This window comes from Erpetoichthys calabaricus, chromosome 5 (genome assembly GCF_900747795.2).
Source record: "Erpetoichthys calabaricus chromosome 5, fErpCal1.3, whole genome shotgun sequence".
NCBI classification, from domain to species: Eukaryota; Metazoa; Chordata; class Cladistia; order Polypteriformes; family Polypteridae; genus Erpetoichthys; species Erpetoichthys calabaricus.
The window spans coordinates 54,185,789-54,205,102 of NC_041398.2; the positions used below are offsets into that span (position 1 = coordinate 54,185,789).

A 19,314-nucleotide genomic window follows, 5' to 3' on the forward strand; every position below is an offset into this window, starting at 1 on the left:
AATAATGCAACTTACTTTTGTGAAGTTAAAAAAAAAATAAATAAAGCAAAACTAACAATGAACAAACAAGAGTAGTATGAAATAAAATAAACACACAGTCTGTAATTAAACCAACATATACACACACCAATATCTGCAATGCAAAGGTTAAATAGCAAGTGACTACAAGTAATAAAGATAATTTGTGTGATCTTCAATTTAAAAGGTATTTAAATCTAATATTGTAGTATTTGATGTAAATATCGGTTACATTTCATTTTAATTTGAGCAGATTAACATATTTTCACACTGGTTTATGCATTGTCTAACATCTGTTGTAAGTCTCAGACACACTATCTAGATTGAGAGAAATGGAACCTTCATTTTGAAGGAAACCAGTGTTTATCAATGCGTTCACATCTGTTGTTCCTCTTCTCAAGCAGAGTGACCTGTAGAATACAACTTGTATAGAGTATTACTAGAAGACTTGTTATTGTATTTGTAACACAGGTTCCTGAAAAAATGTGTTTACAGTAATCCCCCGCTACTTCGCGGTTCACTTTTCGCGGATTCACGACTTCGCGGGTTTTTAAATACAAGTGTTTGCCCGCCTATCGCGGAAGTTATGTTCCAGACCCATCAGCAACAGGAGAAAATCCGCGATATAGAAAGACCATATAAATAAACATTTTTATAGTTTAAGCCTTAAAATACCCATCCCACATGCTTTAAACACATGTAAATTTATAAAACACACTTTGTTAACACATATGATATGTGAATGTCGGGCTAAGGATATGAGTAACATCTCACTATTATAAAACATTTTAACTTCACGCAAGACAAGACAGTGAGACAAGAAAATTGGTGATGTACAGGCTTTTAAATTATTGACACGCAGAGCGACAAGCAGCACAAAGCCAGCACAAAGTCCACTTCTCCTTAGCGTTCATTCAGCTCCCCACCCCCTTGACAATGCGAAGTGGCAGGAGCGTACTGCATTTCTGGGGAGGGGGGGGTTTGAGCGAAGGTGCGTTCAGCTCTCACACACCCCCACACACACACACACACACACACACTCCTCCTCCTCCTTCCGAACGCGCAGAGCGACAAGCAGGCATTTTGGCAGAAGCAGCACAAAGTCCATTTCTGCTCAGCGTGAGTTCAGCTGCCCCCCTTCACAAAGCGAGTGCAGACACATTGACGTCTGATCGCTGCGTGCAGTGTGCAGTGTTGGTCTGAGGTGTTTAAGAATGTAGAAAGTGTTTAAGAGCATAGGAAGTGTTTATAAGAATGTGGGAAAGGTTAACAAGAGAGTGAGAAAGGTTTATAAGAGTGTGGGAAGGGTTTATAAAGCCTTAAAATATGTATAAATAATAAAATAAATATAGGTCGCTACTTCGTGGATTTTCACCTATCGCGGGGGGCTCTGGAACGTAACCCCCGTGATAGGTGAGGGATTACTGTACTTAATTGGAAAAAAATACACAGCCAGTAAAAATGTGACAAATATCAAAAGTAGACTGGAATTATGTTCATATAAATTAAGAGCAAATTATTATTATATACTTTCTTCTGATCCTATTGCATGAAGTGTTTAGTACATATTTCATTTTGCAATTCTCTGGTGAGCCTGAATGCATATTTAGTAAATATGTAATAAGAAAAGCAGGGGGCCATTTCAGTGATCAGCCTACCCAATTTCATATACCACAACACATGCTACAGCCCACAAATATGTCAATCTTTACCTAATATGACTTGCAGCAATAGATAAAGACAATGAAACAGTTAATATTGTGTACAGTAAAAAAGGATTTTAATAATTTTAGCTGACAAATTGCTGCACCAGGTTTTTACAAACCTTTTTCTTTTAATGCTGTTCCAGTTTGATTACAAATACAAAGAATGCTCAGAAACTTTACACGGTGTTGCGTTATCATAATTAGATAGATGTATCTTTCTGCAGTGACTCATTTAGACATTCCTAAAGGAATGTTCCCACCCAAAAATGATGTTTTTTAAATGTTACATACCCCGTGTAGTTTCTAGTGCTGGTTGAGAAAAAAAAATTTAACTCATGCTTTCATAGAGAAATTAAACATTAAATATTGAAACTCAATATGATGGTAGGTGACGGACTCTATACAGTGCCAAGCGATGTTTAAAAAAAAAAAAAAAAAAAAAAAGTCTATGAAAACAAATACCAACATCTCGTGTCACATAAACTACATGTCCAATATCCATTTGTGTGAAACATGTAAAATGTATGCATTTCTTTACTAAAATACTATTAACAGTTACTTTGTAAACTCTCTGTATTAAATGTAAACAGGGAAGACACCATGTGTTTACTCATTCATTAGTGAACAAACTGGTCTTTAATTCTCCACAAATTAATATGAGATGATTTTTTTTCTTGGCAACCACTACAAACTACATGGAGTAAGTAAAATATATCATATGTGGGTGGTGTATTTTTTTAAACCTTATATGAATGTTTAACAGAAGAGGATTATTGAAGGAACATGATAATCAGCCTTGCCAAATTTTATGGATGAGAACACAAAGCCCTCAATTTTTGTGAGACCTAGAACCGGTTGTTGTAATGGAAAATCAAATATGAACCAGTTTTGTAAACATCAGTGAGATAAAAATCCTAGATGCACATTCAGTAGACTGATTAGCAACCTAAGGAAATTTTTGATTGTCTTTGTAGCTGCTGAGGACTTAGTGAATTAAAAAGTGACTTACAGTATGTCCACATTTACCCTTAATTGTCATTCCATATTTCTTTCCACTGCATGCACCAGGTTGTCTAAATTTACCAACAATTTTAATTTTTTCAGTAGGGCTTCACAAATTTCCAAGCAGCACTATAAATGAATCCATAAAATACCTTTTCTGTCCTTATACCTCCTTTTGTAGTGTATTTAGTTTTGTTTCCATGAATACATTTTTTATATATATTTATATTTATTTATATAAGTTACTATTTATTGATTGATTGTATTATTTTTCTGTGATTCTGTATCCTTATATTTTTTGTTTCAGCTGCTGTATGCATCTGAATTCACCATGGGATTAATAAAGTTTATCTAATCTAATAATTATTGCTCTAAACTGGAAATCTTGAATATTTTCTGATAAAAATGAAATTTGTTTTCTTTCTTAATTTGATTAGCCTGGAGAATGCAAGATTGGTATTATGCCAGGCCACATTCATAAGAAAGGGAGAATTGGTACGTGGATTTACAAATTTATATTATTATTTATATTATGATTTGTATACAAAATTATATTTTATGATTTGTATAAAGTTGCATGACAGCTGTAATTATGATTCTTCCTCATTATGTATAGATGTTTTCTTTACCAGCTTTCTATACATTTAAACAGCACACATACTAATTGAGCTGTTTCATTATGCTGAAAATGAGAATAGGTGAAACACTGATAAAATGGCATGTGTTGAATGAACACTTGCAGCTTTCCAACATGTAATATAATCTATAGATTGGTAGAAAGTATTAAAGTAAAATGTCTCAATTTATTTTAAACTCGGAATGCACCAATAATTAGGGTTAACATACTTTCATTATCTGCCACTTAGGTGAATTGTGTTGCTGCACCTGGAGAAACACTGCAACTTTTTAAGTTAAATGTAAAACACATCACTCTACATAAACAGACTGAAAACCTCAAAATTGTCACCATTTTTTCATACAGCTGAAGAAATGGAATAAGCTTACAATCATAAATCAAAGGGCATTACAAATAAGATACAGTGGAGAAATCTTAATTCCATTAATCTTCCCTTTAAATACATGACAAGAGGTTCCCGTTAATGTGAAAAACGTCTCCTCATCCATGGCAGGTCTACATGCTGATCAGGCTTTGGCATGTTTAAACAGTGTAGTTTAAGACAAGCCATGCCTGTAACTTCAGAAAAGGCATTGATTCTAAGGTCAGAGGTGTGATGGACTTGGCAACCTTAGAGTTTATCAAATCTTTCTATACATCACCCAGGTACACATACCCTTGTTGAGTTGTGAGGGGAGGGAGGGTGGTTTAAATATGTAAGGAATTATCTGTGTAGCCAGTTATGGCACAGTACTGGTTTTGACATTATTTCTTTGACCATTTGGCACACCTGGCCTGTGTGTACTTGTGTGAATGAGTATGTTTTTGCAATGCATATGTTATAGGTAACATATTTTTTATGTACTTTTGTCCTATGACTTTGCTCACACAAACACATCCAATGTTGATGCTAGTACTAGGTCTAGAATAAACTTTTTTCAAATTACGTTTCCTCCTGGGATTTGCTATATAATGTTCTGTGATGCTATTTTAAATTACAGAAGAAGAATGATATTTTAGTTTATTTTTACAGTGAAAAAGCACAGGGTTTAGTTACGATTGTCAATTAGCTTTCTGCTGGCCAGATGTGGGTTGTGTGTAAGTTTTCTCTGGCCCCAAGTCATCTTCCTCCACTAACACATTTATTTCACATATATTAAAATTATGTAGAGTCTGTAAAATTAGACTCGTTCCCTGAAGTGCAGTCAATTTTCATTATCTTTTGGGATTATATTCTTGAAAAATTACACAAATACAGAAAATACCGATAGTGAAGTGTTGATTTTGTGAAAAAAATATGGTGGTACGCCAGCTCGGGGTAAGGATCAGTGGGGAGAGACAGATCAGGCAGGTGCATTGACATTCCACCTTTTCCCCTTGAGTCTTAGTAATGATCCTTTCACTATTTCACCTCCCAAAACCTTGTTAGGAGTTTTATTTCCTCTGTAGTCAAGTTTGATCATCTGCTAGGTGCTGCATCAAACACCACGAGGCACCTCAGCTGGACTGATCTGCAGACCTCACTAAACCATCCAAGCAGTTGTAGTGATGGGTGATGTATACAAAGAGCAGGAACATAATCAATGCAAACTTACTACCCACGGTTACTGGGAAGTCCTCATTCATGGGGAATATAAGCAAGCACTGGTCTCCATCATGAATGGCGTTCAACGGCTTACCCATGCCTCTCAGTGCCGGGTATACACACGTTGAACCATTCAGTGTAGTGCACATGCAACCCCAGACATCACAGGCCCATTAGTACTCATTCTCACATGTCACTCATCTGCAGTAGGCCTCTTGGAATTTTCAGCTCTATCCTGTGGCCCGCAGTGAGGACTTTATCTGTGAGTAGATGAGATTAAACTGCAATTGTCACCAAATGGGTTAGACTTTTATTATTGCTGATAAGCAAATTTTCATAATCAAATAGCAAGGATTTACTGTATGCAGTTGCTGAATAATATATTTAGTGGTGCTGATTAAACAAGCATACTTCAGATGGCTAAAACTAAATTTGTGTGTAAGGGTTCATTAATGCAACAACTAAAGTGTAACACACATAGTGAAAGCACATATTGTATTTGTTTAGTGTGGGAGAGATTGGTATGCCATCTCCAGTTTTTAGTATGTGGACTAAGCAATAATATTTTCACTGGCAACTTCCAATAAAAGGGCTATACTACACTTTTTTAAACCTCCTGCATCAGTGAAGGCTTTGTTGTGCTTAGCCAGTCTCAATGTAGCAGTTCTTGTTGAGTAAGTAAATGGGTATTTTCCTGCTGTGATCATTGCTTGCTTTCAGGGCCTCAGTTTTCCTGTGCCTGCCCTCAGACTCCAATGGATAAGATAGAAATAAGGTGCTATGCTTCTAAAGATAGCAGTGCCTCATATTTTGCTCTCTTATTATATTGGCAACTTGTTAATTTCACTTGCACAATGAATTTTAAATTTTACTTTTTTACTAATCTGTAAACGTTGTGTGACTTGGACATGACCACTGTGGATTTTCATGAAAAAAATATGAAAGTAAATGATTTGAGGTTTTGCTTTTAAACTGGTTAGCAACACTTGTTCTTTTATAACACTCTATCATCTTTATAACCAATGTGCTTCCTATCTGTCCTAATTTTGCGCAATCATGGATATTGCTTTGGAATGGGTGAAATTTTCTGTGCATATAGAATGTCATGTGAATTATCAAGTTCTGCAGTTTTGTGAATGGTTTTATTGTTAGGTTTACACACAAGTAATGCATTCATATATTCAGCACACAAATCAAATTAAATATTTGAAAAGTAAACCATAAAACTATTAAATGGTGTTGAGATAAAAGAGAACACAAAAGACAGAAAAAGATTTGGGGTAGCCACCCCATATACTTGGAACAAATATTTGGCAAAAAAAAACAAACCGGTCTTTACCTAAGACTAGAGGCCAAAACAGAACTGTGACACAAAATGAAAATGGCGATTATATAGGTGAGCTGGACCTGGAAGCGACACCAGAATGGCCGGAAGTGACATCCTTAGACCTAGGCAGGATTTCCTTCGGCTGGTCTGCATAGCAAAGAGAGAAAGGATCATTGAACCTGCCATCCCAGGTCTGGCATGCAATTATACCCATTCAAGGCCTATAGCTGTCCCCCACCCTCCCCAGTCCAAACCCAGAAACAGTTTTGGCATGGGCCGAGAGAGAGCGATGGCGATGGACAAGCAAAACTTTTAAGGTTGGAGGTCTAAAAACCATAAATTCCTAGTGCAATGCAATCCACCGTAAGGATGCATGGGCGGTGACCAGGGTGAACTCACTTCCTAGGAGGTAATACCTCAGCTGCATAATACCTAATTTGATCACCAAAGCCTCCCATTCCATCACCGCATACCTGGTTTCCCGGTCCAACAGTTTCCAGCTCAAGAATGTAACGGGGTGTTCAACACCATTGACACGCTGACTCAACACGGCACCAGACCTGTGTTTTAAGCGTCTGTCTGAAGTCAGGTGCTCTTAATGCCGCTGCTGACGTTAAGACCTCCTTTAGAGCCCTCTTCTTTGTTAAATCCGTCAAGGGCTCTGCTCTCTCAGTGAAATAGGGAACAAACTTGCAGTAGTACCCTTCTAGTCTGAGGAAGGCTTGGACTTGCCTCTTGGTTTTCAGACAGGGTCAGTTCAGTATGGCATCAACTTTAGAACACTGGGTTTCACAGTACCCCTGCCCACCAAGTAGCCTAAATATTTGGTCTTGGTCAGCCCAAAGAAACACTTCTTGGGGTTGATATGAAGATCGGCTTTACCTACTGTATGGAGCACTGCTTGAACCTGCTGTAGGTGTTCCTTCCATGTGCTGGAATAGATGACAATGTCATTCAGGTTGGCAGCACTATAGGAATTATGGGGATGAGTCACTCTGTTCACCAGATTCTGCAAGTTTGCTGGGGCCCTGTGTAACCCAAATGGAAGGACACAATACTGTCAGTGCCCACTAGGGGTGTTAAACACAGTCTTTGCCCTAGCAGTGTCTGTTAAAAGAACATGTCAAGTGTATTCAAAAACTCAGCCTTGCCAAATCGCTCAAAGATGCCATCTACTCGTGGCATTGGTTAGGCATCAAATTGTGAATCCTGATTTAGCCAATGGATATCACTGCAAAGCTCCCAACTTCCGTCAGGCTTAGGAACCAAGACAATAAGACTGGACAAGGGACTGTGACTCTCCTCTGTCACACCTTAAGTCCAGCATGGAGTAATTTCAAGTTCCATTTCTGCCCACTTTGCCTCCGGGAGTTGAGAATGGGCATTCTCGGAAGATCACCCCGCGCTCAGTCACAATGTCCTGGGCAAGCACAGAGGTCCATCTGGTTTTCTTGCTCACCACCTCAGGGAATGACAGGATAACTGATTCCAGCTCCCGTAGTTGTTTGGCTGTCAAATTGGGTCCAGATTTCAGGGTTGTTTTACAAGCAAATAGTGGAAAGGGGCAGTTTGGAGGGGGGAACCGGGGTGCCTATGCTTCCACGGTTTCAGCAGGTTTACATGATACACCCGTTTATTGGGTCAACGATTGGACAGTTTCACTAAATAATCGAGGAGTACTTTCCTCTCCTTAACTTCCTAAGACCTTTGCCAATGGACCAATAGAATGGAAGGTGGGAACAAAGACCATGATGTGGTCTCCTGGGCAGAACTCCACACTCTTAATTATGGGCCTGTGCTGCTTACTCATTTTCCATGTGTTCTTTAAGGATATGTTGAATTTTTCCAAATCTATAGCGTAATTGCATGGTATATTCTAGTATATTTGTGGTGGGGCATGCCTTCTCCTCACAATCTTCTGTTAGAATATCCAGTATGCCCTGGGGTTGTCACTCATGTAACAGTTCAAATGATGAGAAACCTGTGGAGTCCTGGGGGACTTCCCAATAGGCAAATAATATGAGGAGAAGTACTGGTCCCAGTTTCTTCCATCCTTGCTGACCACCTTGCGCAGCATTTGTTTTAGGGTCTGGTTAACCCTCTCCACTTTTGGAACATGATATACTGAGATTTTTAAATGCTTTATCTTGAGCAACTGTTCCTGAACATCTGAAGTAAAAGGTGTTCTTTTTGTCTGTGAAGACTTCTTTAGGGTTGCAGACTCTTGTAAAGGCCCCTACCAATTCCCATGTGTTTGCTTTTGTAGTAGCTGAGGGACAGCTTTGGGATATCAGGTTGCAAAATAAATGAAGACTAAATTATATTCATGTCCTCTAGCCAAGGGCTCTAAGGGTCCTAATAAATCGACCCAAATCCATTCAAGGGAATTGTTAGTAAGGGGAATGTTGACTAGAAGAGCACAGTCCATTTTAGAAATTTGACACAATTGACACTCTGGACAAGCAGTGCAAAGCGTCTAACCTCCTCATTTATTCCTGTTCAATAAAATCGGAGCTTAATGCACTCAGGAGTTTTTTTTGGTCCCTAAATGGGCTCCCAGGAGGTGGGTGTGTGCTAATTCATAGACTTCCCGCTGGTAAGATTGTGGTACCAGCAACAATATCCGCACTTCGGTCATGCTCAGCAACCCAATAGAGAAAATAGTTATTTAAGACATTGGCCATTAACCAGAACTACTGCATTTTTCACAAACTTAAGGGGATCATTGTTCTATTGCTTCCACTTAAAGGAGGCCGGAGTTTGCCTGAATTGAAATGGTAATCTAGAGAGAGTGTCTGGGTCAACCTCAATGGCCGTGGTTTCATCCCAAGATGTAATTGCAATGTCACACTGAATGGCCACATGATTCCTCAAAGCCATCTATAAACAGGACATGGATCCCCATTTGTTACTATCCATCCATCCATCCATCCATTTTCCAACCCGCTGAATCTGAACACAGGTTCACGGGGGTCTGCTGGAGCCAATCCTGGCCAACAAAGGGCACAAGGCAGGAACCAATCCCGGGCAGGGTGCCAACCCACCGCCGTCATTTGTTACTAGGTCCAGACATTTTTTAGTGGGTTGTGTAAAATTGCTTTTACTATCAGACTAGTCTCGCTCGAGTATCACTGGAAAAGTAGGATTCCGGAGGACTGCAACCCACATGCTCTTAGCAAGCCCTTGAAATTGATGATACAAGAGGTGGACCTATACCAGCAGGTTTCATTGTGGATATAGATCAGACTGGTCTTACCATCCAGCCATTGTCACAATCACACAAAATGGCGAGCAACAATGGAAATGTTCCTACCAGAATCTATCAAAGCTGTCATTTTATAACCATTAATTAATACCACTTATGTACAGGGAAGAGACAGACAGAGGGTTAGTAAGTGTACAATATCCCTTCCCTTCCCCTTAAGTCCTTAAGCCTGCCAAGTAGAGAGTAGTAAGGAATGATATGCCCAATGTCCCCATACTTGAAACAGTGTGGGGTATTTGTGTGATTGCCCTTTTGCTCTGTCATGCTCTCCATTCTGCGGCGGGTGGGCACTAGGTTAGTGACATGTTCCTCTTGGGATAGGCGAGCAGTCTGTTCTGTCCTCTCAGATTGCAAAGCCGCCCTGTGATGCTCTGTGGGATTGACGAGAGCCTCAATATTTTGAAAAGGCTACCAACGGACCGGCTGGGTGAGTTACTCGGTGAGGGCATTCAGAAGCAGATCGCAAGTGGCCTGCTCAAGGACCTGTAGTGAGTCATTTACTGTAAATCTGGCCTTAGCCAGTGTCTTGCCTTACCCCACAAATCAAAGGCCTGTGAGTGGTTGGCCAATCAGGGTCAAATCGCCACTGATGATAAATCCTTGCCTGCTGGTCTGGGGAGACACCATACCTTTTTAGGACCTCAGCCTTTAGAGCATTGTTATTGGTGACGTTCTTCTTTGACAGGTCATAATAAGTCTTCTCCACTTCCCCCCCCATAGGAACAGCGCTATTTTGTTATCCCATTCCGCACGCTCCCAGCAATGCCTATTGGCTGTACGTTCAAAGATTAAGAAATAAGTTTCAATATCATAGTTACCTTGGAGACCTCACGACTTGTCCTGCTGTACAACCACACATGCTTTTACGCATGCCTCAAACTTGCGAGCTGCATTTGGTACTCTCCTACCTGGAGTTCTGATGCCACATCAGTCACAAACATAAAGAGGTCCTGCTCCTGGCTCATCTTCAGAGCAAATCCTGTTGACTATACCCACTTTGGAAATAAAAGAGAACATAAAAGACAGAAAAAGGTTTGGGGTGGTTATTTTGCGAAAAAACAGGTCTTTACAGACTCGAGTCCAAAACAGAACTATGAAACAAAATTAAAATTGTGGTTATATAGGTGAGCTGGAGAGAGAGATGTCAGAATGGCTGGAACCTGAAGTGACATCCCTAGACCCAGACAGGATATTCTTTGACTTGTCTGCAGAGGAACAGAGAAGGGATCAATGAATACTGTCATCATCTGATCTGGAATGTAATGACACCCATTGTAGTTCTTTAGCTGCCTCCCATGCGCACGTGTGAGACAATGGTTACTCAGATGAGGTGAGCCCACTTAGCCCAAGGTCATTCATCCACTTTTGTTCTTGTTTTCTTTGGTGATTGTTTTTAACTGTTAAATATTTTCTGTTTTTCATTAAAAGTTGGATGCATAGTAAGTCTGATGTTAAATTTGCTTCAAAAGTATCTTATTATCAAGAACTGTCTAAAGATAGAATGTTTTTATTTTTTTGTCCTTGTAACAGTGCCAAAAATAGTGTCTTCGATGTTTACAAGAAATTTAAATTTCCTTTGTGTAAAGGACGCAACTGACTCTTGTGTAAAACAACAACATTTACAGTTGTGCTTGAAAGTTTGTGAACCCTTTAGAATTTTCTATATTTCTGCATAAATATGACCTAAAACATCATCAGATTTTCACTCAAGCCCTAAAAGTAGATAAAGAGAAACCAGTTAAACAAATGAGACAAAAATATTATACTTGGTCATTTATTTATTGAGGAAAATGATCGAATATTACATATTTGTGAGTGGCAAAAGTATGTGAACCTCTAGGATTAGCAGTTAGTTTGAAGGTGAAATTAGAGTCCGGTGTTTTCAATCAATGGGATGACAATCAGGTGTGAGTGGGCACCCTGTGTTATATAAAGAACAGGGATCTATCAAAGTCTGCTCTTCACAACACATGTTTGTGGAAGTGTATCATGGCATGAACAAAGGAGATTTCTGAGGACCTCAGAAAAAGAGTTGTTGATGCTCATCAGGCTGGAAAAGGTTACAAAACCATCTCTAAAGAGTTTGGACTCCACCAATCCACAGTCAGACAGATTGTGTACAAATGGAGGAAATTCAAGACCATTGTTATCCTCCCCAGGAGTGGTCGACCAACAAAGAGCACTCCAAGAGCAAGGCGTGTAATAGTCGGCGAGGTCACAAAGGACCCCAGGGTAACTTCTAAGCAACTGAAGGCCTCTCTCACATCGGCTAATGTTCATGTTCATGAGTCCACCATCAGGAGAAACAATGGTGTGCATGACAGGGTTGCAAGGAGAAAGCCACTGCTCTCTAAAAAAAACATTGCTGCTCATCTGCAGTTTGCTAAAGATCACGTGGACAAACCAGATGGCTATTGGAAGAATGTTTTGTGGACGGATGAGACCAAAATAGAACTTTTTGGTTTAAATGAAAAGCGTTATATTTGGAGAAAGGAAAACACTGCATTCCGGCATAAGAACCTTATCCCACCTGTGAAACATGGTTGGTGGTAGTATCATGGTTTGGGCCTGTTTTGCTGCATCTGGGCCAGGATGGCTTGCCTTCATTGATGGAACAATTAATTCTGAATTATATCAGAGAATTCTAAAGGAAAATGTCAGGACATCTGTCCATGAACTGAATCTCAAGAGAAGGTGGGTCATGCAGCAAGACAAAGACTCTAAGCACACAAGTTGTTCTACCAAAGAATGGTTAAAGAAGAATAAAGTTAATGTTTTGGAATGGCCAAGTCAAAGTCCTGACCTTAATCCAATCGAAATGTTGTGGAAGGACCTGAAACGAGCAGTTAATGTGAGGAAACCCACCAACATCCAGAGTTGAAGCTGTTCTGTACGGAGGAATGGGCTCAAATTTCTCCAATCCGGTGTGCAGGACTGATCAACAGTTACAGAAACATTTAGTTGCAGTTATTGCTGCAAAGCGGGGTCACACCAGATACTGAAAGCAAAGGTTCACATACTTTTGCCACTCACAAATATGTAATATTCGATCATTTTCCTTAATAAATAAATGACCAAGTATAATATTTTTGTCTCATTTGTTTAACTGGTTTCTCTTTATCTACTTTTAGGACTTGAGTGAAAATCTGATGATGTTTTAGGTCATATTTAGGCAGAAATATAGAAAATTCTGAAGGGTTCACAAACTTTCAAGCACAACTGTATTTATATGGCACATTTTCATACAAACAATGTAGCTCAAAGTGCTTTACATGATGAAGAAAGAGAAAAAATACAAAATAAGAATTAAAATTAGGGAACACTAATTAACATATAATAAAAGTAAGGTCCGATGGCCAGGGAGAACAGAAAAAAACTAAAAAACTCCAGACAGCTGGAGAAAAAAATAAAATCTGCAGGGGTTCCAGGCCACGAGACCGCCCAGCACCCTCTAGGCATTCTACCTAACATAAATGACCTCAGTCAGTCCTTATTATATTCAGGGATCTCATGGAAGAATTTGATGATGACGTTCATGTGGACTTCTGGCCTTTAATCCATCAATGTAGGGACATCATGGTGTTTTGATTAGGTGGTGGTGGCACAGATCGCCACCACAGAAAACCGGAAAAAGTACAAGAGTAATGCACCTCAGATCTCTCATGAAAGTGTTGTTTTCCTCACAATGTATTTGGTTGGGAGCTACTTCTCCAGCATCACAATGTAAATTAGTAAATACATTTATTTTATATGGATCTCTGCATTTGCTGTTAACCTTTTAATGACAAATTTCACAGTTTCATTATGTTTTACAGTACTGGACACATTAAATGTCTGTAAATATGTAAGTGATTACCTTGCCTACCATAAGTTTTACTTAGAATGTACTTAATTATTGTCTCAAATTAAGAACACTTTTGCAGTATCACATTCATTACTTTAAAACATATCCTTAAGAATTATATGTGGTACTAAACTCTAGAGTTCATGAATATACAGTTCATATGTTAAATATTTCTTAGAAAGAATTATGACACTTCATAAACAAAACACAGATATACTGGCTCGAGTGATTTATTTTCCTTTATAGTTAAGAACAGCAAAGAAGGCATTACCTGTATGTTGATTGTCAAAAGTAACGCAACGGATTTTTAGCCAGGTCCTAGACTGAAAGGACAATTTAAAATTGTTTATTTATGTGCAGCATGAACTTGCATGGTGTAGACCGGTGTTTTTGCTCCTCCTGCATTTACTATTGGAAAATGACCAAATAAAACTTTGCATTATAGGGATCGTTTCAAGATCTGGAACTTTGACATACGAAGCTGTCCATCAAACCACTCAAGTCGGCCTTGGACAGTCCCTGTGTGTTGGTGAGGTGGTGATTGTACTTTTGATCTTAGTAGTATAATGCTGTTTTTGAAGAGCTTTAATAATTGATATGGTGGCAAAGGTGTTATTTTACAAAAATTCTGTAACCGTAGATTTAGGAACTTTGTATGGGACCTATACGTATACAGGTACATTAGACGGGTGCTAATTAAATCTCTTACAGTAGAGATCGGTGGTCCCAGGTTAGAACATTTCCAGTGCTGTTTAAAAATCATTGCATGGAACTTTCATTTGATTGCGCCATGCACCTACAATATTATTTGATAAATGTTGAAGAACTCTGACAAGTATTGGGTATTACTCTTTTAAAACAAAAATGAAAAAAATAGCAGCACAAGAAGATAGAAACGAAAAAAATAGAATCAAGCTAGTAAGATATGAATTTCAAAACCTGAGAACATTTTAAGGTGAATGAAAGAAATACTGCTGAAAGCACTGAGTATCACACTAAAGTTATAGTACCATCCTTTTTGCGAGGCCGTAACAACTGTTTATAGTTATACTGTTATATTTTTGTTTTCCTAAAATCCCGGTGTTCAAATGATGATACCTTTTAATGTGCTGAAAATTTTCAAGTACAGTTTTGTAGGAATTAGCTGTCTCATTTGCTTGTTAACATGTTTTATTTCATTGTCACAGTATTGCTATCTGTCTAATTTTTAGGAATCGGAGGAGATCCCTTTAATGGAACAAACTTTATTGATTGTCTTGATGTTTTTCTGAATGATCCAAAAACTGAAGGAATTATTTTAATTGGAGAAATTGGAGGCAATGCTGAAGAGGATGCAGCAGAGTACCTGAAGGAACACAATTCTGTAAACAAAACTTTTTTTCATTGTTGATAATTGACAGATTTATATAACTTATAGCTATCCTAATGTAATAATTAACTAACTAATGTTTTCCACGGACAATAAGCTAATGGGATTTTGCTTATGATTGGTTATTGCCCAGCATACTGGGGTGAGGGAGTGTTTGGGTGTGGAATAAGAGTAGTGTTTTCCTTCCAGCATTTCACAGATATGCAGGGTTTTTAAAACAAAGGCGAATTCTCGCAAATTATGCTGTTTTTATCTGTTGGTGCTGATAGTGTATTGGCTATTATAATGTAAATAAATGGACGCTAGGTGGCACTATTGCCCACCTTTTCCCCAACAGACGCTGCGAACACAGGTTTAAAAGCACTAAGAAGTATTTTTAATTTTCTGCTTTTAAGTATTGCCTCTTAAGCACCACAGCCACAATAAACACACAATGAATAATCACAATAAATTTCCTCCTCTCCTCCCAGCAGCTCTGTAACACTCCCTCCCAACTCCGGTGGCTCCCTTGCTGGGTCTCCACCAGTCCTTTATATAGTCCTTGACCCGGAAGTGCTTCTCCTCTTCTGTTCACGTGACTTGTAAGTACTTCCGGGTCAGATGGAGAATTACATTTTTCTTCAGCCCGGAAGTACTTCTGTTCTTCCGTCCCCGTGATTTGAAACGAAACTCCCCACGTCTCCCTGCAGTGTCACACAGTGGCACCCATGGTACCCAACAGGGTTGTGAAGCCAAACACCATCTCCCGTGATACCCTGCGGGAATCCGGGGCACCTGTAAGCTGCAGGGAAGACGCCATCTAGCATCCTGGGTGTGTCGGCCGGGATGCGCTGCCGGCCATCCATCACAATAGTTATTCTTTTCACAGTCATTGTGTACATTGATTTCCCCAGAAATTTTTAGTGTTAAGTAAAGGATTATTTATATGTTTAAAAAAGCATCTTGCCTATAGTCGAACAGTGGTGGTCTGTGAGACCAACTTGAAACAAAAGTCTTAAACCTAACCAGCTTGGTGTAATGTGTTTCTTCCAGAGTATTCATTCACAACTTGAGATACCACAGATATAGGAGTAATGCGAGTATATAATTTCTCATGCTAGGATCCTTTTTGTGCTAGTGTTGGCAATGATTTTCCAGTCATTGTCAATCATTTTCCACTTTTAGAATTCTGCTGGATGAAGTGATTAAAGCCAGAAGCACCAATAGTGCAGTTTGTTTATTGGTCCTGTTAACTGCAGCAACACATTGCTTGGTGCTAATGCCTCATAGCTTCAATTGATAATGTGAAATTCTCACATTCACATAGATATTTCAGATTTCTGAAGTTCTTCAGGTGAGGGATTTACATCTAGTCTGACTGCTACAGTAAGGGGGTCGACTGAAAGCATAGTGACTTAATTTTTCTCATTTTATATTCATATCCCAGATATAGACATTTTTGAACCATTTAACTGAAAGGCAATAGGGCAGTTGAACAGCTACAAACAGCTACAAGCTTAAGCTTTAGAATCCAGCACCTCCTATTTGAGCCATGACTTCTTCATGCTTCAGCCACAACAGGAGCTGTAAACAGAGATTTAAAAATGAACTTTTCATTCACATCTGGAAAGTAATGCCAATAATCTCTGATAAAAATGCATTGTTTTTTCATTTTATTTTCTTAAACATATTTGCAAATGCAGAATTAATATTTTCTGAAATAGCAACTTTGCAAATTTGGAGCAGATTTGTTAAGTTTCAAGGCTTTTGTTTCATGTTTGCCCATAGACTGTTATCAGTCTCTGGGGAGACGGTTTTTAATTTGCAAATAGTGCTTAACTTATCAACGTTTCCATAGCAAATTAATATTTTTCACAATTGAAATACTGAATTCACAAATAAAATACTAGAATTATCCTTTAACAGGTTAGCTTTTAATGTGATTTGTGAGGGTTTCATGATTTACTTTCAAGTGTACTAATGAGGACCATTCACGTATGTTAAATGTAGGTATTTTTAAATATCTTAAGAAACCTATATAATTTTGAAAAACAAACTCTGAAAATCAGGCTTTCTTGTGACCTGCGCATTTTCAAAGTGAGCAAATCAGCCATCCCTTTAAGTGCCTTCTTTTAAGGAGCACCTTGTTAATAAAGTTGTTTGTGCTTCTCCTTCACTTTTCCAAGAAGCTGGGCTCAGTTCTCCACCCAACCAGAGCTTGGACATACTACCACTTTCATAGTGGTTTTCTTGGGGTACTCTGGTTTCTCCCACATACAAAAGACATGAGTTTTAAGTTGAAAGACAGCTGTAAACTGACATAATATGAGTAGGTGTTCCATGTGATGAAGTGGTGTCTTGTGGTTTTTTTTGGACTTGGACCTGATGCTGTAGTACTGAAGTCGGCTAAATTGGCTCTGTCGATAGATGACTATTTCTTTAAAATATAGTATTGCTACTTATAAGTGTTATATGTTTTATGAAGTATTTGATATTTTGGTTTGCCACGTCTACCCATTTATTGTTTTTTTTTTGTTTATTTTTTTAAATGATATACTTGTTTTATAATATACTATACATTTTTTCATTAATCTGAAATACTTGCCATTGTACATATTCTTTCAGGGTCCAAATGCCAAGCCTGTTGTTTCATTTATCGCTGGTCTGACAGCTCCTCCTGGCAGGAGAATGGGACATGCTGGAGCTATAATTGCAGGAGGAAAAGGAGGTGCTAAAGAGAAGATCGCTGCTCTGCAACAAGCTGGTGTAGTAGTCAGTATGTCTCCAGCACAGTTAGGAAGCACCATGTACAAAGTAAGCACAAACCTAAACTCAGAAAAATAAAATAATTATTTTAAGTGTAACATTATAAGTGTAACAATATAACTTAATAGAGGAACTGTATTTCATAATTTTATTTTTATATATCTAACAAACAGAGTTATACATTGCCTAAATTTAGCTCTTAGTTATACTTTGTGAGATAGACCCTTACATTTGTGTTAGGACTGTTACTTGTAATTGAGATTATAACGTTTAATATTTTAAAATACTACGGGGCTCTGCCCCCTGCTTGCTTCACTCGCCAACCCCCATGCAGGCCCTATGTGCTAGTCATTTCCCAGATTTGCCGTTTGCATATGGGAAAGCGTATGTACAATTTAAACAGATTGTTATTTTCATGGTAACTGTTACATATGCATAATAGAGCTAACAATTTTACATTACAGCAAGTAATTAAGCATAGTAAAAAATATTAAAACGTAATAAATTGAAAGAAAATTTCATGTTGGTTTAGAGGTATTCGTTGAGTTATACGTTTTCATTCTGTTTGGCTTTGAAATTAACATGCAAACACTTTTTAAACTTACACTTTTACTGTAACACTTCAGTAAAAACAATATTTGGAATTAACTCTTCATCAATATCGCATTGAATTTTGATTCCGTGGTTGGACTTGCCTTGTGACAATGCAACATTTAACTGTTGTGAGTGAATATCTTTTCTTTCTCTCTAATAAATAAACAACTTTTTCGAGTGTTTGTCCCTGTGATTTGTTAATTGTCATAGCAAAAGCTATTCTAACGGGAAACTTTAAAAGTTTTAATACGAATGCCATTATTGGCTGTAGAATTTCTAATACTTCCGATCATTTAACTCTTTCAATTCTGTGTTGTATTGCTTTCCCGTGATCATAAATATAAACCTTACTGAATTGTGTTTTCTTTGAAATTAAACTTGTAGTAGCTTTAATTGCTGTGGGACCACAGATTCTCATAGCATATGGTCCTGAATCATGTAAATCTATGTTTTGAGCATTGAATGATGGAAATGCAGACAGATTATTGTAGATCTGGATATTTTGTCTGTAGTGTTTGTGGATTTTACTTTCACTAAATAACAAATCTTTTAATTCTCGCGGATACGCCTCTTCATTGGGAAGAAACACTACTTTTCCCTGATGGCAACATGAATTAGACGATCTCCAAGTCTTCAACTTAAACTTTAAAGCTGAACAATATCTACATACATCTGTCATATAATCTATGTCCATATATTCGATCTCTCTTCACTGTCCCGTTATTTCACCGAGTAATAATTTCTATTTGTTAGCACTAATGTGATCTTTACTATCAGTTTTTTGAGACTTTCGAATTTTAGTACTTTCATAATCTCTAACCTGCTCTGCATGTGTATCACACCAGTGTTTTTGAACCTCTTTACTTTGTCTTCTACTGTTTCTTCTATTTTCGACCCCGCTTGGACCTGCTAGGTTTTCCATTCCACTTGGTCTGACTGATTATTACTTCCATTCCACTTGGTCCAGGCTGATTATTACTTTCCTTATTTTCCAAATTTACACTTAGATTATTATTTCTCTTTTTTGCATTCTTTTCTCTCCAACACTTATAGGCCTCTTTTCGACGTGCTGCCCTTTCTTCTTCACTTAGTCATTGACATTTCAACTAGAATGTATAAAATTATTGTCCAGAAAATGACTACATCGATGGAAACGAATAGATTGTATGTCTTGTATTAAAATGAGGAAAACGTAAAAAAATTCTGTCTCACAATAGCATTCACATGAATGAGCGGTGAGTGG

General features: G+C 38.1%; 2 protein-coding genes across 2 annotated transcripts in view; one reads left to right on the forward strand and one right to left on the reverse strand.

The window, feature by feature from the left end:
• mavs (mitochondrial antiviral signaling protein) overlaps nt 1-19,314 on the reverse strand; it is a 309,827-nt gene that overhangs the window by 201,848 nt on the left and 88,665 nt on the right. The window lies entirely within an intron of this gene.
• The window catches only part of suclg1 (succinate-CoA ligase GDP/ADP-forming subunit alph), a 55,809-nt gene that overhangs the window by 25,408 nt on the left and 11,087 nt on the right, over nt 1-19,314 (forward strand). Inside the window, exons 5-8 of the mRNA XM_028801548.2 lie at nt 3,164-3,221; nt 13,809-13,892; nt 14,575-14,726; nt 17,337-17,525. Coding sequence (XP_028657381.1) covers nt 3,164-3,221; nt 13,809-13,892; nt 14,575-14,726; nt 17,337-17,525 — 483 coding nt within the window. The remainder of the gene's footprint in view (nt 1-3,163; nt 3,222-13,808; nt 13,893-14,574; nt 14,727-17,336; nt 17,526-19,314) is intronic.